Below are 27,102 nucleotides of genomic sequence, written 5' to 3' on the forward strand. Positions count from 1 at the left end.
TTGAGGAAAGAAAGGAGGATGGATTTTGTGTTCAAATAATCAGTTGTTTTGGTGAGTACAAAGCATTTTATTTTTTATTTTATTTTAATATATTTTTGTCATTTTATGTCGTTAATATTAAATCAATATTAACGAATTAATACATATGTAATTAAAATGACAAATATATACAAAATAAATGTTTGATGCTTCTGCAAGAGATATAGAGATGTGTGTGGCGCTCAGCTGTGCAGTAAAAGTACTCAAGGAGACTTGTTGAATTGTTTTGGTTTAACCTTTATCAAAGTGGACATTCAGGGCTAGGAATACACTTTCACCACTGTCGCAAATATATCCTCATGAACAAATGCAAATTATTTGTTTGTTTTCTTTTATTTTCAGTGAATAATTTGTGTCTTTATCGTCACGTTTCTTAAATGAAACTGCTTTGGGTGCGACAATGCGCTGTTTAGTGAACAAACTTGTTAAAGCTCACATACTTTTGGTGGACTTAATAACATTTTGTAGACTAATGCCTTAAAAGCCCCTTTTTATTTTTAAGTTTTGACAGTATCCAAGCGATCTTAAAGCTGGCAATTTAACACTCTTAATTGTAAATGCGGATATATTGATTATAAATGCTTCGGAAATATTAATATAACTCTGTTGTACTTGACTATGTTAAGGTGATGCAACACCCGGTTATACTGCGTTTCTGTCTAAATGTATAGTTTCTAGAGCCATGGCGTCATAATGATGGTATTAAGAGGTGGAATAATTCAGGTAGGACTGTGTAGGACATCACTGAAGGCCTAGGTGTGAAATGCACGGCCCGCCACTGATATATATATATATAACATTTTTAATCAGATTAATCACAGCTTAAAAATGTATTAATCATGATCAATCACCATTCGAACTATGTCCAAAATATGCCATTTCTTTATGTATATTGTTGTGGGAATGGAAAGATAAATGAAAGAAGGCGGATATATCCATTCAACATACAGTATGTATGTTTATTATAACATTATGTGTTGATTTCTGTCAACGGGGGGTACTTCAGGAAAGTCGATGGGGGGGGCTAGTGGAGTACTTCGTGACCACAGTGTGAACGTTGTGACCAGCTGTTTTAGCGCAGTTCTCCAGTGAAGGGGGGGGTCTCCCTCCGCAGCCGGTTGGCGTAGTTTTGGCACAATTCCGTTGTACAGACCGACGTTAACAGCAGCCCGGTCTGTGCACACGGAGACCGACTCTGTCGTCCGGTGATCTAACCGCCTTCTGGAAAAGCGTCACAAGTAGTCGGTATGCAAATGCACTTTGTGACACAAGTCAGATTACGCACATAACCTGCGGACCAGTTATGTGCACCCCTGTACTACAGCAAAAGTATTCTCCGTCGGGACTTCCTGCAACAACACCACGCCATTATCTTGATTCTGATTGGCCAGAAGACATTGTCAAAGATGTTCTATTGAGAAGACGATCACTACGTGACAAGTTTTCAAAACCGTTTCTCAGTACTTGAGTAAATGTACTTCGTTACTTCTCGCCTCTGCTATTAACCTAAGACGTAGCTGTAGATTTGTTTATGTTGTGTCTGTCGGTTGTATTGAGTTGTCTTGTTTTGTGTCAGCTGTAGTTTTGTTGATTATTTCAGAGACACAGCCGGAGAAGGAGCACTGAGAGCAGCATGGAGGAGAACAAAAAGACCCCTGGAGCTCAGGTCAGTGTGCACTTATCATATGCTTTGTATTTTTAATCGTTTATTTGGCAGGGACAATGCACAGTAATGATTATAATTAAAACTATTGAGAGTGGGACAATCCCGTATCTCAGTTGGGAGGCTATTCCACAATGAGCTGCCTTTAATGGAGAGGACATTTTGTCCAAAAGTGGTCCGTCTACGGTGGAACTCACAGTCTCCTCTGGTTTCTGACTTAGTGCAGCGTCCAGTGTGTTTTTTGTGGATGAATTCCCCTAAGGGAGGGAGGCCATTCCATATAAACATTTATAAAAAAAACACATACTTTTAAAGGTGGGGTAGGTACGTTTGAGAAACCGGCACTTTTTGTTATATTCCATGGACCTCATCTACACCGCACCCCCGGGGGGAAAAACAGTTTCTGAGGGCATCTTAATATTTAATAAACTATGAATGTTTTATATCCATGTAACGGGAAGAAACTCATCTAACTAATCATTTTTATTTATTTAAAAAAAAAAAAAAAACACAATGCTAAGGCTGAGCCTCTGAATTAGCAACGAGCAAAAAATGCTAACAGATCACTGCATAGAAACTCACTCATAAAACCCTTATTTGTTTTCTGCACATCCAATCCATTGATTCGCATCGTGAGAAGACACAGAATCACTCTATGATAAGAACTCACAACTTTATAAACAAAAACAGACATCAAAACATGTGGTGCTAGGTAGCTAAAAATGCTAACATGGCTTACCTTTGTCGTTGTCTGTTCAAAACTGGTCTTCAATGGCATTACAACGATAAAAACGCTGCTGAAGTTAATCCATAGGTTAATCCAATGTGTCTGTGTCCCTTTGAAAATATTTCTGATAATCCATAAGCAACAAACCCTGCTTTTCCGTTTCCAGATGTCAGAGCGAGAGATAGCTTCACTCTCATACAAAACTACATGCGCGAAGCCCCAACCTTTTTGTGTTAACGTTGGTGTAGATGTGAAAACTCCCCTTTGATTCTATTGGCTCTAACGGTCAGAAAGAGATGTCAATCACCAAAATCGACCAATGGGTTCCAGAGAAACGGGAATAACGCCCATTTCCACCAAGATCACCAGAGGTGGAGTTTATTTTGCTAAACCTCTCTAAAAAGGTAAAATGTCACTTGTTTTGCATCAATCCTGATACAGGGTACTTATTATATGTTGTACTTTGGATTCCTAAAGCTTTTTGTCTACCTTACCATCATCCTAGGGTACTTTTCACTATAAGCACAAAATAATTTTTGGACGGACATTATAATTTGCAGTTTTTAACTATGTTCAATCTGAATTTTCTTTAAAATAAAAAAAACATCTATATTGATTCTGACTTTTCTACATCCAACTCACAGGTTTATCATTACTTTGAGAAAAAAGATTATTAATTTAGCTCTTTTAGAAGTGTAGTTATGGTCATTTGTTCTGGAAATGTCTTTTTTCGAGCCTGAGACCTGAAAAACAGGCTCAGGGCACAACAGCAGGGCCGTTTCTTCCTATAGGCGGACTATGTAGATGCATAGGGCCCATACTTGTCAACCCTCCCGATTTTCGCGGGAGACTCCCGATTTCATTGCCCTCTCCCGGTTTCCTCCCGGGGTCATATTTCTCCCGATTTCTGACTAAATCAAATTTAGTCAGGACTGTTTCCACTCGGACTTTAATACGGCTACACCATTGTTTGGTTTCCATGGTAACACGTCTCTTTAGTAGCGCAAGGAACTGAAAGTCTGAGAGGGTGAGGCAGATAGTCACAGAAAACAGAACAAAAATTGACAACTACTCTACTCTCTGCTCACTCCTTTCCTGCCCACACATATGCTCCATCAAGGATGGTGCTCCAGGCCGCAAGGCATTGCACTTAGATTAACATTAACATGCTTATATTGTATTTCTAACAGCTCCGGCGATCCACTAGCTAGGGCCCCCAAGCTGAAAGTTATTTTTTATTTATTTTTTTAATCTAAAAAACAAAAAAAGTATAATTCATACACACAAAGATGGACATGAGTAGAAGCGGGAGGGCTGAAGCATAGCTTATGGAAAGTAGCCCTCCCGTGCATCATCCTAATACAACATTGGCATTATTGTGTCAAAAACGTATAGAAATGAAGGAGTATAAAGAAAACATGAGAAAACATTTATTAAAAGTTAGGGCAGGAAAACAATAAATGCATATATATATATATATATATATATCAGTGTTTCCCCTACCATTGTCTTGGCGGGGTGCTGCGCCCTGCCAACGGAGCCCCACGCCCTGCCTGAAATTCAAGGTGTTTTATTTAAAAAAAAAAAAAAAAGTATTATTTAAAAAAAAAAAAATATATATATATAATATAGCACCAAATTTCAACTGAAGTAATCTATCTACGGTCACATTTCACATTGAACATGTGCTCTTTTATTAAATAAACTAAACGCCTATGTTATTTATCCAATGTGCATGTTTCAGTGTCCACTGCCTTGTGTATTCACATTCTCCTTCCGCTCTGTTTCTGAAGGGCGGGGCGCCGTTCCCCCCATTTTTATAACATTCAGAATGTTGAGTACGCATAAATCCATATAATAAATAATATTTAAGTGATTTTAAGTGTTTTTTCATCTAGATGAAACAGCCGCGTCCTTATAAAAAGTAATATGGTGCGACCATGTTTTTTCTTAAAACTAAATAAATTCCTTAACATTTGTAAATATTTTCACTAGTTGTCAGTAATTTTGAGAGTTTAGAAACAAGGAATTTGCATTTCTTTAGAGATTTTGTTAAAAGTAATCTTATATTTTGGTTAAATATTGTCAAAATTATCATCATAAATGAAGTTGATGGGCTTATTTTTCCTGTAAATAAAATAAAACTGAGATAAATGTTAAAACAATACAATTCACTCGAGCATACTGTATCAGTGATCATTTTTTAATTGATAGACATTTCATACATTCTTTCAATTTAAATACAGTTTTTAAGGCAAAAGACGGTCGCACCACATGATCAGTGGTCGCTCCAAATGACATAAAGATCATACAAACAATAAATGACCATACAAAATGTTGAGTTCAAACGCATGTTGTTCACATTTTGGAATAGTAACATTTTTAAAATACATTTTATCTCAAACAATTAGAAAACAATACATTAAAAGCAGTACAAATGTATGACTTTTTACAAAAAGCATTTCATGTAACAAATAAAGTATGACTTTTAGTAGGATATAACATTGTTAAAAAACATGTATTAACAAATCATGTAATGTTTTACTTTACAGATTTAAGTGAAGTGCACAATATGAACCAACATTTAATTTGATATTATTACCCTTGCTTCAAATGGGTTACAGGATTGCCTATGTTCGGGCCTTTCGTCAACCCCAGGCACTATTGAACTTTACCCAATCTTGGCTGCTCAATTTAGAGAATCGTGAGGTTGCTGGCTCAGGTTCTGCGATGATAAGAATTTGTGGCCACATGAATAAATTCTTTTCACCTGACTGCCGCATGCAGCTAACCTGGACCTCTTCTTCCACAACCTCAAGGACCTGACCTATATAGGGAAGTTCATCATAGGTAACAATCACAAACACTGAGGTCTTTTACACTGGTGTGTTGCCTTGGTGGATTAGGAGTGCTTACCAAATCCTTAGAGTGGCTCTCGGTGTTCCTCACCAGTTGTGGCTGGTAACATGAACATGGCTTCATTTCTGCCTGTGACTTATTTTACCAGCTTCTACAGACAAAACCTGGTGAATCTTTAAAGTGCCCTTCACTGTTGCCAATTTGCCTAGAATCAGCTCGTCATATATTTCAATGATTTCTTCGCCTATCCAATGGAAGGTAATAGCTGAGCCAGTTTTTTTTGCAAGCATCTCATGAACATCCAGTGGAGTCTGTAGGTCGCCCCCTCTTTGGACATAAAGATCTGCATCTCTCTTAACCGCACCACCAATGCCATCTGGGGCTCCCTTTCCATGGGACTTTTCTGAGTAGTTCCATATAACTTATGTGAAATTAGGAAGGAACAGTGCTGAGGAGGTAAAAGTTTGCTTTGTTCCTGTACTGTGTACAGGGCCCATCACTGATTACATGTAATACTGTAATCTGGGGGCAGGTTGCCCGAAGCTCTTTCAGTATGGGCTCCAGGTGGGCCCACACTGCCCGCTCATCATGGCGGAGGCTGTCCGACAGTGTGGCATATGACTTAGTGCCATTGACTGTATAGAGTACAGCAGTGTGTAATGTGGCTTGCTTTCTGCTGCATCCAAAATGGTAGGCCTGTATTTCAGTACTCATCTTACATGAATAGTTCTCTGAAAAATCAATGTGTAGAACTGCTTCAGTGTCAGTGAGATTTAGTTTGAGGTCACGAAACTGTTCGGTTTGGTGTATCCAATTAAATTGATGAATGGCTATATGTTCAAGCTTTTTCTGGAACAACCCTTTTAACTTCTGGATTGTCCCCGTGTATGTCTGCTTTAAAACATTTGCAAAGTTTTTCTCTCCTTTTGTTGATGTGACGCGCTCCCATTGATCCCAAGAAACTTCGCCACACTCTGTCTCAGGAATTTCTATTTCTTCAAAGCAGCAAGTGCGACATTCGCGGTCCATGCATGCTTTATTTTTACGATCACACACATTCATACTCAACAATTCTGAGATGCTGGTTGTTTTAAGCAACCCTCTAGTAGCAAGTTTGTTAACCAAGAGGCGGACATTCTCATGTTCCACACATTCACATGTTTCTCTATCTCTATTTTTTGGCTCTGTGATGTAAAAAGGCCGCCTCCTCACAAATTGTCTGTATGACATTGAGAGATGCTCTTTGACCTCTTTTTTGTACTGGGCATGGAGATCAGTGAGGAGCTTGGTTAGAACCCTCCTTTGCATTTTCTTTTTGTTTTCCATGATAGTTGGCAACAGGCGACTGTTTTCGTCTCTGGACAAAAAATGGACAACAGCTTGCTCTCTCTCAGCCGATTTGTTGGGCCCTTTTTGCTTCCCCCCCCCAATTAAGCCCACTCTCTCTCTTGCCATTAACCTCTTTCCACTCTTCCTGCATTTTTCTTTAAGTCTTCTCATTATTTTATACTTCTCTTTCTGAAGTTTTTTGCAACGCCTTTCTGCAGAAGATGTAGTAACTTTCTTCTTTTCCTCTGGTGTGGAAGATGATGGGGGATTAAAAGTTTCATTTAGGGGTATTGGGTCCACCATAGCTTGTCTTGCATTTTCTGGCTGTTCTTGTTCTACATCTGAAAAGTTCTCCATAGATGGTGGTGTAAGGTCAAGCAAAGGGTTTGCCATATTGTTCCGTTCCCTGTAAGCACTGGATGCAGCCCTCTCTCTGTTTCGTTCTCTCTCTCTCTCTCTCTCTCTCTCTCTCTCTCTGATAGCTCACTTGCCTTAACATATGGAATCTTTCCCTGCTGTTTCCTTCTCTGGTAGCTGAAACATATATAAATAAACAAAAGGTATAGCATCATACCACTACATGTTTTTGAGTACCACTACATGTTTTTAAAGCTCGGTTGGATGCTACAAAATCAGATGCTGTTGGTACCTGTACATGTGGATAGATATGTAAATTGTAATCCCTGTACATTTTGCTGTATGATGTTGTTCTGTTGTTTATGTTTTTATGTTTTCATTTGGAACCTACTGCTGCAGGTCTCCCTTGAAAAAGAGATCATTGATCTCAGTGGGATTTTACCTGGAGAAATAAAGGTTTTGAATTGAATTTTTCTTTGATGAATAGCCTATTTGATCTCGGATGGTTGATAGATGACAGAGAAGATGAAAATGTTAACAAAAAAGGAAAAGCAACAACACAACATACCTTTCTCTTCTCCTTGCAAGGTACTCAGCTCTTGCTGCAGGGTCAGAATTTACACGCTGCCTATGGCAAGCGCTTTTTATTTTACTTGACAGTGGCATCTGTTCAAATAGAATAAAACAGTTACAAATAAATAAATACATAAACATTCATTCATAATGATTACAATAATGTAATTGATTGCTCTAATTTCATGATATATTAACCATAACCCTAACCCTAACAATTTTTTCAAAGACGAATAAAGTTGCTTCATAATGAGTCTAAAGTAAAGTACTATAAGTATATAAATCCTCAAATGAAAATTAAAGCATAAAAACTGACAATGTATGACATATTTTAATCATAATTACCACTTTAGAACGGTCACACCAAATGATATTTGGTCGTACCACATGATACTTGGTCGCACCACATGATATTTTCAAGTTGAGTCAAGTTTAACAGACACATATATAGCTAACTGAAGAAAGCAAGCTAGCTAGCTACATGAAATCACTTTGAAATGTATGATCAACATGTAAAATTTTATAAATAACTACATATTCATTGTTTACTTGAGGTCATACCACATGATATTCAAATGTGGCAACTACATTCTAGGCTGCAAAAAAGTAATTTTTCTACAAAATTGAGAAAGAGCTATAAACCTGCTACCTGTTAGCATTGATCCTTGGCAGTTGGATGTATGATGCTACTTCCTGTCCTTCAATGCATTTCAAAATAAAAGTCCCAAAATGACAGTTTCTTGATGGTTGCACCACATGATATTTCATAAAATGCACATCATCGGACAAAGTATGTTAGAATATTATGAATAAAATATTAAAACAAATGCGTTTGAATTTAGTAAAGGATTATTAAGGACACTTTAGAAATTATACCAAATTAGGCAAAAAATAAATTTCGACAGATTTAGGGCAATTTTAAAGATGTCTTACAAACAGCAGTCAAGGCTGGACGGTCGCACCACATGACAATTTGACTGTGTAAATAACTGAAATATAATGAATTATTAAAGCTTTTGTAAAAATAGAGGGTGTACATAAATATGAAAGGCAATACGTATAAATGGTATCTTTTAAAAGATTAAAACTTTTTTTTTTACCTAAGAAAAACCAGTTGGACAAAAAATGTAGGCGTCATGTCATTGACGTAATAATATATGCATAATTGCATATAAACATTGTGAACACTTATTTTCAAGTGACTTTTTTTACATTCATATGTTCACGCTGTGGTTTGGAACTGCTTTTGAATGTTATTAGGCATTTTGTTATGGAAAATGTTGTGCATAACCAGTACTGTTTTAAGATGTACTATGTCAAGACATTTTAATAAATTGAGTTTTTTTAAATATGGGAGTTGTGTGTTCATATTTACCAACACCACAGACTATTCGTAATACTTTTTTTTGGGATGTTATTATTTTTTGTAGATTTGTTGACTACGTGTTTCCCCATATTTCGGAGCATTAGTAAAGGTAAGGTAGACCCTCCAGAAAAACGCGGGCAAAAATCCTTGATTATGAGGGCTAAATTCCTTGATTATGCGGGCTAAAATCCTTGATTATGCGATTAAACATGCAGAGTTTTTATGTGATTTTATGCGGTGAAATTGCGGGAAGTTGCGAAATATGCGGAAATATGCTAAATATGCGGGGGAAAAGAATTTAAAAAATGTAAAATATTGGGCTGTCTTATTTATTCTCTCTCTCACACAACCTGCCACTAACGTTAAACCCCTTTACTATTCAATTAAACACATTCAATGTTTATTTATTGTAAAAGCAATCGGGCTATTTTAATCTCACACACACACACCCCCCCCCCCCCCACACACACACACACACACACACACACACACACACACACTTCTCCGCCTCATTCTGTTTTAATTTACTCGTTCGTTATCTGACCAGCTTCAATCTTGTAGGCTACTCACTACGTTTCTTGTAGCCCTCGAAAGGGTTTTGGAGGTTGATGCCTCGGTGAACGTGAGTTGTTTGGCTTTCTTGTCCGCAGCAGCAGAAAGCATTTTCGAATGTTTGAATGAATCAAAGTGGGTCGCCACCGTCGATTTTCTCTTATGCTCCAACACACAGTTGCACGGGGTGCAGAATAGTTTCCCCCCACTTTTTGCCCGGTCTTTAGTAGAAATGTTCGTCGGTAAATGAGATGGATTAGATTTTTTCATCTTGGTGTTTTCTCTATCGTGTGAGCTCCACACGTTCACTCTATACAGTGTTGTTTACATTCTGTGATGCGCGAGCTGATGACGTCACGTCAAGACGAGTCATCTTTTTTTCTTCTCAACTTTGTGTGGAAAAATGCGGGGATTATGCAGCCTTTTGATAAATATGCGGCCTTTTAAAAATCTGTGCCATTTTGCTGATTATGCGGTAAATTCTGCGATCGCAGAGTCGCGTTTTTCTGGAGGGTCTAGTAAGGGAGAAATAGACTGTTATAAAGAGTATTTTTCTTCAAGAATGTTCTTAGAATGATACAAAATACCTATTTGTTTTTTACATTTTAGTCTGTACATAATTTATATGGTGCTTCCAATTGAGTTTTTCGTCAACAAGCAGTCCTAAAAATGTATTGCAAATCCGTATAATGCAGTCATTTATATTCTCAGACTTTGTATTGAATAACATGCAATTTGTTTGTGCCACATTAAGGGATAATGTATTAACTGCAAACCAGTTACATAGTATTTCTAATTCTGCATTCACAATTTTAACAAGATCACCAAGATTATGATGGGAGCAGATAATTCAAAGTTCAGGTTCAGCCTCAATATATTTGGGGAGAATTAAAATGAGCCGCCTTTATTTGTAGACATCCAAGCCCCCTCCTGTGTTCGATGAAGCATTATATGCTTAAAAATCCAATGTAGGATATAAACACGACTAAACTGCAATGATAGCAAAGCTGAGGCTTGTGTTTTTCGGGTAATAAAGTCCAAATCATTGTTGGGCTGTCAGCCAATGAGTTATGTCTGAGGAAGAGAAAAAATGTAAATTAAACATTGTTGAGAAAAAGATGCATCTCTTGCATTTATTGACATAGAGGATCCTTATTGTTTACCTTTTTAATATCATTTTTGTAATTTTCAATTGCTTGGTTTTTGGGAAATTAGCCTGTTTTCCTATTAAAGTGTAATAGATTGATGCACCTCCACAGATCATCTTAAAGAGTAACTTGCAGGTTAGAGACACCAGTGAATAAATGTGTAGGAAAATGATGAATACACTAGATTTTCAAAAAAATATACAGAAAAATACACTACAGTGACATCTGGCGTCGTTTTAGTAAGACATTTTCACTTTCGCATAAAAAAGCCTCCGCACGTGACCTCCCGCGTGTGATGTAACATGGGGGAGAGCGGCCGGTCTAACGTATGAATAAACTTGGATCACAATGCTAGTTTTGACACAGAAGAGGTTGAAAATATATATTCAAATGCATATGATTATAATTATGAGCCTGCTAGGCGTCCAAGAGACCAGGAGCAGCCAAGGATTATAAAAAATAACGGCCATCGGAGAGAAATTGAGCTTTGGTGTGTGGAGAACCATTGGAGAACAGAGCAGCTGTCTTGGTGAGTGACCGGCGTTAGCTACAGTTAATGTTAGCTAACGTCAGTCACATCACAACATTGTAAAGTTAGCAATCATATATCAGGCTATAACTAAAGTAGTATTGATAATATAGTAACGTTACTGGCAGGACTGTTGATACTGATCCATAACAGAAACTAATGCGCAAGTATCAGCCGTATCTCGCGTTACCTAATGCAACTCCACACTACGGTTCTGTGTACCGGAGGGAAGACGCGAGATACGGCTGATGCTTGACGATCTGGCGGAGAAAGGTTGTGGAGCCTCCGTTGATATGCCGTTGTAAATGGCTTGATGGAAAGCAGGTGTGTAGTCGGGGAGGGTGCCCAGCTGATTGCAGCAGGGGAGTGGAGGTTGAGCCGGGAGCCAGGAGTGACAGCCACCACGCCCACACAAACAACACAGACAGGGGGAAACAAACAAACATAAAGGAGACGGCTGGAGCAGTACAGCCACCACAGCGTTACCTAATGCAACTCCACACTACGTCTTACGGTGCCATGTACCGGAGGGGAGAGAGCGAGAGCAGCGAAGGGGGGGAGAGAGATATAATACGGTTTCCCTGATAAAGCTGTGGAGAGGTGGAAGCACAACGCACCCAGGAACGAACGCTAGCTCGGGTCCTTTTCCCGTGAGGGAAACTGTGGACTCGATGTCCTGACAGGCTCGAGTTTGTGAAACCTGCACAAGCTCACCATGATTACAAATGGTGAAATGCAATGTAAAATTACCGAAAAAATACCAGCTCACTAAATCACAACCGCTCAAACCACTACAAACTACTACCGCGGATTGGGCGGAGAAGGAGTCCGAGAAAGTTGCTCCCCCATGTGACGTAATATGACGCGTTTGACGTATGACGTTAAAAAAAAGCAGTTTTTAGTAGCAGAGCTCAAAACGGCTCCTTTTCCTCTGAATTCCTGCCCTTATGTCTTGTAAAACATATCAAATCCTGCATTAACATTTTTAATTATAATTTTCAGGCAAGGTTATGCATAAATGTTGTAAAAAAAAAAAAAACCTGCAAGTTGCTCTTTAAAGAACTCATTATACCCTACTGTACTACCCTAAAAGTACAATGGGAGCCAGAGCCTTTTCTTATCAATCTCCACATTTGTGGAATCAGCTTCCAGTTTGTGTTCGGGCGGCAGACACCCTATCCGTTTTAAGAGTGCGCTTAAGACCTTCCTTTTTGATAAAGCTTATAGTTAGGGCTGATTAGATTCAGCCCCTAGTTTTGCTGATATAGGCTTAGTTTGTCGGGGGACATCTTACTTCTTCCTTCTCTCTGTCTGTACCTGTGTACTCTCATGTTCCGAATAACCCAGCTTCCCCAAATTTTCTTTTTGGTGTCTATCTACGGCGGGATCCTGTTGCTGTGGTTCTGAGTCCTGGATCTTGAGTCTTGGCTGTGTCTGTTGCTGTGGTCCTGGATCATAAGTCCTGGATGGATATCCTCGTGGATTCATCTTCTTATAGACACATGCGTTTCCAAACATTTGGACTACCTATGTTGTAAATGTATTATATTTTCAATTTACACATGGCATCTATTGCACGTCTGTCCGTCCTGGGAGAGGGATCCCTCCTCTGTTGCTCTCCCTGAGGGTTCTCCCATGTTCCCCTTTAAACTGTGGGGTTTCTCTGGAAGTTTTTCCTTGTACGATGTGAGGGTCTAAGGACAGAGGGTGTTGTATTGTCATACTGATGTTCTGTACAAACTGTGATGTCCACTGAGACAAATGTAACATTTGTGATTTTGGGCTATATAAATAAACATTGATTGATTGATTGATAGATCAAGGCAGACTGGTTCACAGACTCCTGTTTTGCCAATCCGGTGCTTAAACAAATATTTCTACACCCCTGGCTGAAATGTCCCTAAAAGGAAGTCCTAGTTCGAAATATATCTCAAATAATGTAAGCACTCTTTTTCCCATTGCCCTTTAGTGGCTTCGTACAATACAAAAACAAATGCAAATATTTTATTTTAAAAAGTAAAGTCGTTTCAAGTCATCCATCTCAAGCCTAAGTCAAGTCTCAAGTCAAAGTCAAGTCGAGTGTTTTTGTCAATGTTAGTCAAGTCTCAAGTATAAAAATATGCGACTCGAGTCAAGTCATGTGACTCGAGTCCCCCAACTCTGATATATACTGTGGTTAGAATGTTGCCATATTACTGTATCAAATATAACACAAATATAATAACCGCAAACAGTCAGTACAAGTATTTTGTTTTACTGTATATTAATTAAGTATTAATTGAGTTTTTATTTTGTTAACTCTATGTATTCATGCTTTTGAGATTTACATTCTCTCTTTCTCTGTCCATCTGTTTTAGAAACCGAAAGGAAGAAAGAGACGTCACAGCTGTCAGCAATGTGACAAATCCTTCACAACATCTGGAGATTTAAAGCGCCACCTGCTTACTCACACTGGAGAAAAACCGTACAGTTGTGGAGAGTGTGGGAAAACTTTCACTAGATCAGGTGATCTCAAAAGACATCACCGTATTCACTTGGGAGAAAAACCGTACAGCTGTGAAGAGTGTGGGAAAGCCTTCACTAGACCAGGTGCTCTCAAATCACATCTAGGTATTCACACGGGAGAGAAACCGTACAGCTGTGAAGAGTGTGGAAAAAAATTCACTCGACCGCATCATCTCAAAAGACATCAACGTATTCACACTGGAGAGAAACGGTACAGCTGTGAAGAGTGTGGGAAAATATTCACTGGATCACATCTCAAAATACATGTCAAAACACATCGTAATCTCACTGGAGAAAAACCGTACAGCTGTGAAGAGTGTGGGAGAACTTTCTTTAGATCAGGTGATCTCAAAATACATCAACGTATTCACACAGGATATAAACCGTACAGCTGTGGAGAGTGTGGGCAAAGGTTTTCTAGATCAGGTGAACTCACAATCCATCTCCGTATTCACACTGGAGAAAAACCATACAGCTGTGAAGAGTGTGTTCAAGCATTCACGAGATCAGGTGCTTTGAAAAGACATCAACGTATTCACACAGGAGAGAAACCGTACAGCTGTGAAGAGTGTGGGCAAACGTTCACTCAATCAAGTAATCTCAAAACGCATCATCGTATTCACACAGGAGAGAAACCGTACAGCTGTGAAGAGTGTGGGCTAACGTTCACGAGATCAGGTGCCTACAAAACACATCAACATGTTCACACTGGAGAGAAACCGTACTGGTGTGAAGAGATGCTGTTATCTCCCTAACCCATCGTGTATCTTCCTAAATCTGACTAAAGCATTTTTATGTTCTAACCAGCCACAGAGATGCTGTTTCTCCCGATGTAATTCAAATCATTGTTCTACTATGTTATGTTTCAACCATGGTTTTCTAGTAGTCTTGTTATTCCTTTTATAAAATATGATATGTTCAGGATTAAACTGCTAGCCTCGTTAAGCTGCATTGAAGGAATTTAATTTCATTGTTCATTAATCTGCCGAGTAGGTTCTTGAATAATCTGTTTAGTTAATAAAATGTTGTGACTTTAAACTTTGATTGGGATGTTTTGATAATTCCTGTTGAGGTAGCAGTCTGTTATGGTCTAAAAGAAGAACCAATGATGAATGTATCTAGAAAATAATCACAATGGTTTCAGTTTGATTCTGTTCTCTTTTATTTTAAATAATCAGAATGTACCAAAAATAAAAAAGGCCTTAGAAACAGACTCACATCACATTGTGTTTTTCAGCACATTATAAACATAGTCCTTTTTTTTAGGGCCGTTGACTGCTGGATGAAATGTGTCACTCAAACTTTTTTTCACTTTAATGAAAAATATACTTTTTAACTCAGTGTGTTTGTCCTGGTTTGTTCCCAGTGAAGTGCTCCAGCACACAATAAGGTATTAACCTGTTAAGCCCCAAGCCTGTTTTTCAGGTCCCAGGCTCAAAAATGACATTCCCAGAACAAATGACTTTAAGTTCACTTCTAAAAGGGGTAAATTGATAATCTTTTTTCTCAAAGCAATGATAACCCTGTGAGTTGGACGTAGAAGTGTCAGAATTAATATATTTTTTTATTATTTTAAAGTTAATTCAGATTGAACATAGCAAAACAATGTAAATTATAGTGTCCTTCCAAAAAAAAATACTTATCGTGAAAACCACCCTTGAATGATGGGATAGTAGACTAAAAGCTTTAGGAATCCAAATTATAACATAAGTACCCTGTATCAAGATTGATGCAAAACAAGTCAAATTTGACCTTTTTAGTGAGATTTAGAAAAAAACACCCACTTCTGGGTTCATTTGGGTGCATTTGACCTATCTCTGGTCCCCTTTGGTCGATTTTGATGATTGACATCTCTTTTTAACCGCTAGAGCCAATAGAATGGAGGGGAAGTTCCTAAAGATCCATCTAAACATTACCCATTGGTGAATGAGTGACGCGCAGCCAGAAATCCCCCGGAACCGGAAGCTCTGAGGAAATCTCAGTTTTTGACATAAAAATTGAATGATGGATTATCAGTAATCATTTCATAGTGACACAGACACATTGGATTAACCATCAGATTAACCCTCAGCAGCGTTTTTATCGTTTTAATGCCATTGAACACAACTTTTGATCAGAATAACAGCTAAGGTGAGACAATCTCACGTGAATGCTCCGTAATGCTACGTGTTGTGATGTCTGTGTTTCCTTCCCCTGTCGCGAGTTCTGATCGCTCTGTGATGATACTACCACCTATAGAATCTTTAATCTGATATCTTGTATGTGCAGTTACGATAAGTAATAAGGGTAGTTTTACCTTGAGTTCTGTGCTAAGTGCGTTAGGATTTTCTCGCTCGGGGCTCATTTAGACGCTTCTTGTGAGACTTGTGTTTTGTTTCGGTAAAAATGGTTCGTATGGTCGGTTAGCTGAGTTTCTTCCCATTACATGGGTATGAGACATGAATAGGTTTTTAAATATTAATTAGACCTGAGACACAGTTTCGTGAAGAAACACCCCACAGGCCCCGGATTATGGGCCTCTCGGGCTTAACAGGTGCTGGGAAAGACAAAGTGATGTATTGCAATATTAATTGATGAAGCTAGTAATACGATTTACAGTATAGAATAGAACAATTAAGTGTTAGAAATAGCAATTAATACCTTTCCTCTGCAGTTTGTTCCATTTTGTCTTCTGGCTCAGACTGGCTATCAATAATGATAGGTGCATACACATGTGTTTAGTTGCTGCAGTGAGAAGACAGTTGAAAAATTACTTTCAAATACATAATGTATGCATGACAGTCATATTTACAAAAGGATGTCAGCCCTCTTCCAACAGCACTTTTGTCATACTCATGCACAACCCTTGTAAACGTTTGAAATGGATGCAAAAAACAATATCTGATCTTTGAAAAAATATTTGTGGGTATTTTTTGTATCGTCTTCACTAAGATGTGGTGGGTGTCATTTGGAAATGTATAAAAGTATAATTGTTCTGCTTCCTGGCAATGTTACCCACTGTGATTGGAGGCTATACAAACAAACAAATGTAAAAATAAAGATACACACCAAAACAACTGTGTCACGATGCAACTGTCAACATCGTTTACCTATGGAAGTTGTTCTGACCTGGGGCAGATTTGACCTCTTCCTGGAATGCGGTTGGTGCTCCATCATATTTGTACCCAAGAGATAAGTGCAGTTGATCTAATGACAGTGTCATTAGCACACAAAGGTATTTATTGATTTCATGTTCACAAATTCAAACCTAGATGGTATGATTACATATGTGTTTTTGACTTTGCATATCATTTTTGTATTTGCAGCGTTTTTATGTTCTGTTTATTTTCAGGGTTTGTGTGTTGTATTTAATTATTTGCAGGTGTTTCCTGCTTATGTATGCATTTTTGGCCATTGTTCAGCATTTGCGCCTGCCGGCCACCGTAGTAATATGAGCGTTGTACTTCAACCCAGAGCCCTATAATCGAAAGAGTTACAACATCTCCGTTGAGTCCAATGGACCATTTTTTTACAGCAATGGCGGATCAGGGAGCCTCTTAATAGTTCCCGGAAGTTAGAGGCAAGGCTAGCAGCGCAATAGAGTTGCATCATAATAGACCGTTTGTGTTGGACTTTTAAAGGTAAGAAGACGTTTAAGATTTATGTTGCGGATATTATCAGCACATCTGAGTCAAATTAACATGTGTATTAAAGGATGTTAGTGGATTATCCCTAAATCTACTGATTTAGGGAACGTTTACTGATAACAGATTAGGATAGGATACCGGATAAAGTTAGCAACACACGTTAACCATGAACAGCCTATTAATCCGTTCTCCTACTGTTATTTCATCCAACGTTGTGGAATTAGAGAAAAAGGGCTTCTTAACGTGCTTTTGTCCGGGTTGGAGGGAGTTAAATATTAGTTAAATATAACATTGGTGCGTGTGATTGTAGTGGGTGGAGTTGGTGAAATGAGGATATCCTTTTTGGAGTTCAAGCTAGTATAATATAGTTAATGTTACACAATAATAAGGAAGAGAGCTATTTTTGTGATACATTGCTATTGATATGGATTTAGAGTGCATATTTGAGACTTCCAAACTGTAAACAAAATCATTACTTATGAGTGAGTGTTTTAAGCAGAGCGATATAATGTCCTTGTGATTCTGTTATTATTACCTGTCTGTATTATGTTGCAGCTCAGCTGATTTTGGATTGAAGGCAAAGGGAGATGGACTTAAGTGAGAATGAAAACACAAGGTACATTTCAAATAGGTCAGCAATTTCCCATCCTATAGGTTGCTATATAGATGTATCCAACCCTTTATCCTGTCTTTGTCTCCCTCTTTCAGCACAATAACCCCAGGGGGATTCAATGGAGCCTGAAGACCTGCAATGAGACCGTACATTTGTACACCTTTCTCTGAGCGATTGGAGCATCCCCCGGCAGCACAGCAAACCATGGGGGAGACTATGGGTCCTTCTCAGGTCGATTAAATCGAATCCTTGCGTCCCTCACTTGCGTCGTTTCCCTGCGTTTAGTCCCTCCCACCAGGGATGTATGGAGAAGAAGGAAATCACGAGAAGCAGGGAAATTAGTTTTAAGAGCACGTCCTTTCTTCCGGAGCGTCACGTGAAGCGACGTCCGTTTGTGATGACGCCGCACAGCTGTTCGTCTGACAGCAGCCAGCTCTGTCCCCGTTATTTTCACAAATACCCCCGCCTCTGTTAGTACACATTTACTGACACAAACATTTGTATCATCTGTTGTAGACCCAAATACATTAAATAAAATAAGAACTCATTCTCAAAAAAGATAAACGCAATTCTTAAAATGTATAAACGAAAAAAGCGATCATGAAAATGTTTCCAATAAATGAATAAAACATTTTTTTACCACTTTGCTGTTCAGATATATCACATATTTGTAACTAAATGATACATGAATTGAAACAAAACACAGTATAGACTGAGGAGTGACTCTCGTGAGTTTCATGTGTTTTCTTCACTCCGCTGGGAAACAGCTCTCATGTCAAGAAGCATCAGATCATTGCATGCACTGCATCGTCCAATCAGTGAGCGATACACAGTAAGTGGGCGGGGTGAGTATCTGTGGATTTCCTCGGAGGATGGTCTGGTGATTCCTTCATTATCGCTCCTCGATCCTCGGTCCTCGGTCCTCCGGCAGAAATAAGCGCCATGGGACGGTACTCAATATGGCGCAGACAAATCAACTTCCGGTGATACCGAGGAGCGAGGAAATGAAAATAATCGACCTGAGAAGGAACATATATGCCAGGACAACACAGAGGAAAAGGCACAGACAAACTGCATGATATGCTATTCAATGTTTATTGAATTCCGTTAATTTACATGGATGGGTCCTGAAGCGGCCCTAATTACCAGGGAGTCTCCCAACGACACAGGGTTTCTCCTCCAGGGGCAGTTTAGATACTGCTCTGGGTTCTACCAGCCTACTGCACCAGCGACGTGCAGTCAGGCAGAGCCTCCCCTGTCATACTCCAATCATGTAACGGAAAAACAACTAAAGAAAAACTAAATAGTAATAATAATAAAATGTCTCCACTGATCTATGATGTAAGTGTGATTTATGTATGATTCCAATCGCTTTTTAAAGTCAAAATCAGCCTCTGCTACAACTACAGGTAGCGATGAGAAGTGAGGCAGGGACGAGCTCTGCCTCTCGTAAGCCCACAGTAACTTGCTGGAGCATGGGCACTAATTTAGCGCGGGCACTTATTTTGTGAGCGCGCTCAAGCCAGTTACTGTGGGGTGAGATGAGGCACAGATGAGCTCTGCCTCACCTCAGAATGTGTCACCCCACAGAAACTGTCTGGAAAGCGAGCACAAAGCGCATGCCTGTTACCATCTCACTGTAGGTCACCAATGTAATGTTTGTAGATCCCTTTATTAAATGTATCCTCGCCATCCATAGTCTCTAAATAACTTATTTAACGTATATATGATATTTAGACTCGCTGGTCTCATATAACGGCAATGAAAAAAGCAGCAGGAGAGGCTGCCATAACCTCTGCCGCACTGAAGGGGGCGCACGTGAGCCCACAGGTTCTTGTTGCTACTGTTATTCTACGCAGAGACGGATAGACACAAACAACAAACTAGACTTTTGAAACTACAGGAAGATAAGGAGGACTTTTACACAAAACTAATAGAGATTGTTCTCCAGAAGGAGAGCATGGACTTAATCTTCAAGTCAAGGTAAGACCACAATTGTAATGAAAATGGGATCTTACTGAGAAAGAACAATCCAATATTTAGATTTTGGGTATCCTTTTGTTGAACGGTCTGTTTAAAATGAATCGAAGCATCAGACTAAAAAAGCTTTTGAAAATAACCGAATATTTTGATTAAGGTCAAAATATAATATTTGCAAATCTGACTCTGAAAGAGTCAGTGCCTCACCAGCCATGAACCTCACCGCACGTCACTGTACTGCACTACACACTCAGTTTTGCTATCCTGGCGGTCGCACATCTGACGCCTTAGTGCCTGAAATAAGTGTTACGACTGGCAGCTGGTGTTAGAGGCCACGCTGTTAGCTGCGCCCCTAAACAGATTACGATGATCTTGCACTTAGATTCTGGGGGTTTAGTCCAAAAGGTAGGACGGACGTTTTCCGGAGCCTTATCAGCATCGGAATCGGAGACGACCTAGATATTAACGTTGGTTGTATCGAAGTTAGATTCCTTTTCAATAGTAAAGTACAAGTACCTCTAAATAGTACTTAAGTACAGTACTTGAGTAAATGTACTTAGTTACTTCTCGCCTCTGCTATTAACCTAAGACGTAGCTGTAGATTTGTTTTGTTGTATCTGTCAGTTGTATTGACTTATCTTGTTTTGTGATTATTTCAGAGACACAGCCGGAGAAGGAGCACTGAGAGCAGCATGGAGGAGAACAAAAATACCCCTGGAGCTCAGGTCAGTGTGCACTTCATCACAATATATTCCTAACACTGTTATCCCCAAATTAAAGATCACAACCTGTTTAGAAAATAAAATATTAATGCACAATATGGTTATATATAGGTTAGAACATTACTACTTAGAACGTTGCTGTATTTCTTATTTTTTCAAACATTTATTTATATATTATATACATTTTACATTTAACACATTACACAAACACAACCGAACATTCCCCAACATTAGACATATGGCAGATTAAAAAAGAATGCAAAAAATAAAAGTGTGCATATACCAGAACAGGGGTCTGCAACCCTTGGCACGTGGTACCGTAACCAGTGGCACACTAGGAATAAGTGTACAAATATTAAAATTGTATTTTCGGATCCTGAACGAGACCGCCGGCAGAGCGCGTCTCCCCCTGCCAAAGGAAGCCATGCACGTAACGCAGCGCAGAAGGATAACTTCTATGCCCCGCTCTCTTTAACTCCAGTCAACTTTCTGATGCTTTCCTCCATGGTGAAACGATCAGGGGTGTAGCGCACTTCACACATTGAAGTACCCATAAGGAGCTGTACATGCCACAGTTTTTGCGTGGCTGTGTCTTTAGTTGAAAGCCCAGTGGCGATCTGCTCATCTGTCATCGAAAACAATATGCTACACAGGGGCGGACTGGCCAACTGTGTGTTCTGGAGAATCACAGTATGTCCGGTCTTCAGTGAACCGATTTAAATTTAAATGTGTTTAAACGGCAACATGTAAGTTGCGCTGACAGGCGACAGAGGTCCACAGCTTCCCCGCAGCGAGGCTCCCCCCACCCTCCAGATGACAGTTCATAAGCCATATTCCATATTCAACATTTCCTCAGTAGAAGTAGTAGTTTAGTCTTTTCACTTTAGCCTTCTATAGCTTCTGCAATGTCCCCACTTTTTATAAGTTCCAAAAACAATTCCCAAATGGTGTAAAATTCAGAAGCTTTCTTCCTTAGTATATATGTGAGTTTCTCAAGAGCCAGACTCAAAGTTAAATTGTTTAACCTGTGGCCCAGGGAGGGGCAACCACATTTTTCCAACACAAAGCAATTGAGCGCCTGGCTTGTAGAAGGCATAGGTTAACCATTTGTATTTCCCTAACCGATAGCGAACAGTCTTCTGGATAAAGGCTTAAAATACAAAGTTTAGGGTTATTTGGGAAATGTATCTTGTCACCGAAGTCCAAAATCTTTTAACCTCTACACAATCCCACAAGCAATTATACAGGGTACCTTGATGGACCTTGCATTTATAACATAGTTCAGGAATGTCAGGGTCAAACTTGTTAAACATCACAGGGGTGATGTACGTTCTCATATCCAATTATATTGTATTCATCTAAGACGTGTATTAATAGTTTGTGTTTGTGCCTTTGAAGAAATTTGACCCCAATCATCCTCTGAAATATCCTCTAATACGTCTTTTATCCACGCCTGTCCACGACCTTCTGAGTTGTCTTTATGGTTTGCAACCATTATGGTATACAATTGAGTAACCAGCCCTTTGCTGATACAGTTTTGTATAGACAGTATCTCTAGTGTGGACTTAGAAGGTTGTTGCAACGAGTTGTTTAAGTTTGCCAATATAAAACTCCTAACTTGCAGGTACTTTCAAAAGTGTGTCTTTGGCGCGACATACTTTGTTTTCAGCTCGTCAAACGACATTAGGTTGCCGTCCTCATATAAATTCAGTAGTCTTACAATACCATTATTGGGATTCATTGTTTTTTCCTTAGATTTTTAGAAGGAGCCGAGTATATAAAGATATCCAGCATGTGAAGGACCAGGGTACGCAAAAATCAGGAATGCCGGTTGAGGTACACAAATAAGGATTTTATTTACCCAATATATATATACAGTTTTAAGATGGGTAATCAAATTAGGTTTAACTAAAATGGTGTTGATATAAACAGACACAATCTAGCATTTAATGCGTAAACAAAACGTCACAAAAATGGGTGACATCCTGTGTGCTCTTCTGCCCAAGGTTAACTCTCATACCCCCCTTCATCTCCACACTGCAGGAATGTATAGCACTACTGGCCATTCCATTGTTGCATGCAGGGGGAAGAGGCTCTAAAAAGGGGTGGCTTAAATCGAGCAGCCTCTTTAAACACCCCTCAGGGTTTGAGAGGAATGGCATAGTCCAATTAGCTGACACATCTATAAAGGCAGGTGTTTTCTATCAGCTCAGCCAGAAGCAAGGTGAGCTGTAAGACACTGACAATAGGATTACACACAACACAATTAACAATAGATATTTTAAACAAGAATGAGTGGACTCAATCTAGCAAAGATAAAGCTGTTTCAAGTAAATGTGTCTGTGTATGTCTGATGTAAAACAAAAGCATAACCTTTAGGATGTGTGTTTGTTTGTGAGGCTTGTAGCCCTCACACAGCACCAAACCCTTTGAAGACAACAACTCAACTCGTAACCATGGCAAATCAACTTCTCTTGAAAACCAAAACATTGTAGCCCTCAATTGTGCCGCCCAGTAGTACCACTGAAAATGTGGTAGTTGTAACCCTCCCCTATCGTAAGCTAAATACAACAGAGAGAGTCTAAGTCTCGGCTTCCTGTTATTCCAAATACATTTAGAAAGTAGCTTTCTTATTTTAGAAAAAAATGGAAGAGGATGTGCTATTGAGATTGATTGAAAAAGATAACATTTTTGGCCATATACTCATCTTAATTATATTGATTATTTCCACTAAGGACAGAGGCAATGTTGTCCACCTAGTGAAATCTTCTGACACTTTAGCTAACAAGGGTTCGTAATTAGATGCACTGAGAATGTCTATCTTTGGTGTAATTTTAATACCCTGATAAGCAAAACCGTCTATGGCATTTACAAATGGGAAAGATAATTGTGGATTACTTCCCTCCTGGTCATTGAGAAACATAATGGAGGATTTATCTTTGTTCACCTTAAAACCAGAGAATTTACCAAATAGATTTTTGCAAGACCTGATAAAAACACTATGGCATCAACCGCTTACAATGCTATACGATGCTCTTGTCTTAATACCATACATGAAAGGGTGTGATCATATGAGTGGCAATAACTCTCCTTACTAGCAGGCGGCGGTAGTGTGTATTCATCATTCAAAAGAGACAACCAGAAGACGGACTGCGTGACAAACAACAAATAGCTACATGCTACAGCTCGAGTTAAGCAGCACAGTGATGAACTATGCCAATATTTTAACAGTATCGTTGCAGTGCCTTTTCAGTGGGGCAAGATATAGCAAATATGTATGCCTATCCTGCTATTGTGTTTATTCTTAATATCACACTGCGTTGAGAAAAAAAAAATATGCCTACATAACTGCCAGTTGAAGCCCTAGCATTATTATTGGTTTAACTAGCCTACTAACAATATATTTTAAAAACATTTTAAAATTACCACCTTGAACAGCTACAACATTAAAATACTTCTAGGCAGATTGTGGAGGATAATGGGAGAATGAAGGCAACCTCACATATGAAACGTTACATGTGAATAGAGGGGCCGAAACCGTCTTGCAAATTTACATTTCAATCTTGAACAACAAAAGGCGCGTTCACACCAAGTACTTTTCACACAAAGGTTCCTGAGAAGTCTTTAGTTCTCATGAACTAAGTACAGATCGCGTTCACACCGGAAATTAGTTCCTGGGGGTGGATTAGGCAAATGATGCCGCTGACGTCACTTCTTCTTCTTCTGCTTTGGGTTTACTGGCAGGCCGCAAACAACTTCACGGTGTATCTCCGCCCAAAATCCCCGGCCGGAAGTCCCTGGAGTTAGGGACTGGCTTCAGTAGAAGCTGCTGGGACTCCCAGCTGTTTCTACTGAAGCCTTCAGAGTAAACGGCCAGAACACCGACACCTCCTCATCTCCACCGCTCCCATGTTTTATTTTGTGTTGTCATAATTTAGTCCCTCTGCGCTGGGCTAATGCTAATTCTAATTATATTAAAATGGCGGCTTCACAAACGTTTTTGGGAGTTTGACGGGGCGTGGTTTGCATTCCGCCCAGCCAATCAGACACAGGAACCTTTTTCTCCCTCGAAAGTCCCTGCTCTCTAGCAGGGACTGAAAAGGGGGTAAAAAAGGTTCTCTAGAACTAATTTAGTTCTCAGGAACCTTTGTGGGAAAAGTACTTGGTGTGAACGCGCCTAAAGTACATTTACTTAAGTACTGTACTGCTCCTCTCTCATTCAGGCAAGTAGTGTACTTTATACTGCGCTACATTTATTTGATAACTTTAGTAAATTTGAAGATTCAGTATACTACAAAATATAATCAAGAAATAGTTTATCATGTATTATTATAGGTTAAAGTGGACCCATCATGCTATATTTGGAAAATATATTGTATGGACATACCTATATAAAACATGTCTGTGAAGTCTTTTTTTCAAAATACCAAACAGATCATGCATTTTAGCCATGCCTCATTTCGCTCTATTTGCTCTATTCCTGCCCTGTTTTTGCAAGGGCTGATTCTGTGACGTATTTGTAATGCAAATTAGCTGCAGCTGACCACGCCCCCCTGCAGAAGAGGGGGGCGTGGCACGGCCCCGGCACGAGCGTCATGTTACCATGCTTGCTGTGAATACTAGAGGACGATAACAGTCGTATCTGCTACAGTTCTCTATCAGATAGACGGTTCGGCCACACGAGGCCGACACGGAAACGCAGATAACGATAACGGGTCCCTAGGTGGGTAGATCTGCAAACAAAACGCTCTGGGGGGGCAAACGGCTCCGTGTTTACGACTATACGATCATGTCCTGATAACGATGACGCAATAGCCCTGCCTCTCCCCACCTCTCCTGCTCAGAGATCAGCTGCTGGGCTCTCAGAACAGGGGGAGGAAAAGAGAGGCTCCGTTTTTTATTATTATATTATTATATAGAGTCGTTATCAATTTGTTTTATAGCTCAATAAATAACAAAGAAGACCTCTGACCGGCACTTTTCTAATTTTGTCCGGAAGATTTCAACTTTAACGGACATGTTGACCGGCGAAAAAAAATCTAACTGAAACTCTGCGGCACATTCCTCTCGTCCCTTGGAAGAGGCGGAGAGGTGGGTGTTTTTCATCTGCTGGTGGACTACCGGAGAGCAGCAGGAGCAAACGCTTGCCTCGGGGAGGGAGAAAAAGAGCCAGAGCGTCCACAGTGGAGAATAAACAGAAGGGCAACCATGGCAACCATGCGCGGGAAGTCTTCTTCGCTGCTTTTGTGGCAGACTACAGCGCCACTTACAGGCCTGGCATATGTACTACAGTGTCTCCAGCGCTTTCGAGCGGTCTCGTGTGAACGGACACGTTTCTGGTGCCTGTTGCGTGTGGAAGGAAGATTTTTTTATAACAATTGCGGTCCATTTGCAGGTGGAGCGTTGCCCATGTAGGCACCGCCTACTATTCCGGACTGACGTCAGTTCGGATGGAAATCTGGATCAGCTCTGTTGTAGCCCAGTTTTTTTGTGATTTTGGTATAGAGGAAAAGAGAGAGGGTTGTATTTTCTGACACTTGGTGAGTTCCCTGACACACCTGGGACACATATGCATGTATAAAACACGTACAAAAGTGCATTTTGCATGATAGGTCCCCTTTAAGATAACATGTTATTGATCCCATGGTGAATTTCACAAGCTACCCAGCAGTATATAATGTAATTTAAATCAGCTCCTCCACTTCAGCTCTCTAAAGCAGAAATAAACTATTTAAGCATTGTGGCTGGCAACCTTAAAGTACTGCTGCTACCACAGCAATCTGAACAGCCAATCATAGTGATTTATTTTGCCCGCAGCCTCCGTTGCCGATTCAACAAGGCAACGGAAGGTATTGGCATGGCCAAAAAGACACGACGGTGTGGGACACACCAATCTGAGTAAGGCGAAAGGACGCTCATCGACAGCCAGACATCTATCGATGGCCGAAATCGGCTTGGTGTGTCAGGGCCTTAACAGTCTTCAATGAAACGGTTGTCTACTGTGTGCTCCACTTCCTGCTTGGTGCACCAGTAACTTTCTTGTGCGAACAAGAGACTTTCTTTCTCTCTCTCTCTTTTTAATTTTTTCATTGCCCTTTAGGTGCTTTGTTCAATACAAAAACAATAATTTATTTAAAAAAGTAAAGTCCTTTCGACTCATCTGTCTCAAGCCTAAGTCAAGTCTCAAGTCATGAATACCAAGTAAAAGTCTTTTATCAATGTTAGTCAAGCAAGTCTCAAGTCATGTGACTCGAGTCCCCCACCTCTGATATATACTATGGATGCCAGAAACTGACCATGATCAAAATCGAAAATCGGACAGCCCTGGCGAATAATAATCGATTATTCGACGCCCGCGACCCCCCCCCCCCCCCCCCCCCCCCCCGCGAGAGAGAAAAAAAAACTCTTGCATTTGACTTCATTTGCACTTGTCAGTTTGAAGTAAGAACTCTTCTTTCCTTTGTTCATCTTTAGTTGTGTTCTCACTCCAATAAATCAATCGCACGTGTGACGG

General features: G+C 39.7%; 1 protein-coding gene across 2 annotated transcripts in view; it reads left to right on the plus strand.

Annotated features, from left to right (window-relative positions):
- LOC307028547 (uncharacterized protein) overlaps window positions 1-14,860 on the plus strand; it is a 28,138-nt gene extending 13,278 nt beyond the window's left edge. Inside the window, exons 2-3 of one of the 2 annotated variants that reach the window (XM_079663667.1) lie at window positions 1,640-1,705; window positions 13,500-14,860. In XM_079663667.1, the coding sequence (XP_079519793.1) occupies window positions 1,673-1,705; window positions 13,500-14,402 (936 nt within the window). In that variant the 5' untranslated portion in view covers window positions 1,640-1,672 and the 3' untranslated portion in view covers window positions 14,403-14,860. Of the gene's footprint in view, window positions 1-1,637; window positions 1,706-13,499 lie in introns of both variants that reach the window. The other variant, XM_079663668.1, reaches the window with a different exon arrangement.
- Window positions 14,861-27,102: the final 12,242 nt, after the last annotated feature.

The sequence above is a fragment of the Notothenia rossii genome, assembly GCF_949606895.1.
Source record: "Notothenia rossii genome assembly, chromosome: 2".
Lineage (NCBI taxonomy): Eukaryota > Metazoa > Chordata > Actinopteri > Perciformes > Nototheniidae > Notothenia > Notothenia rossii.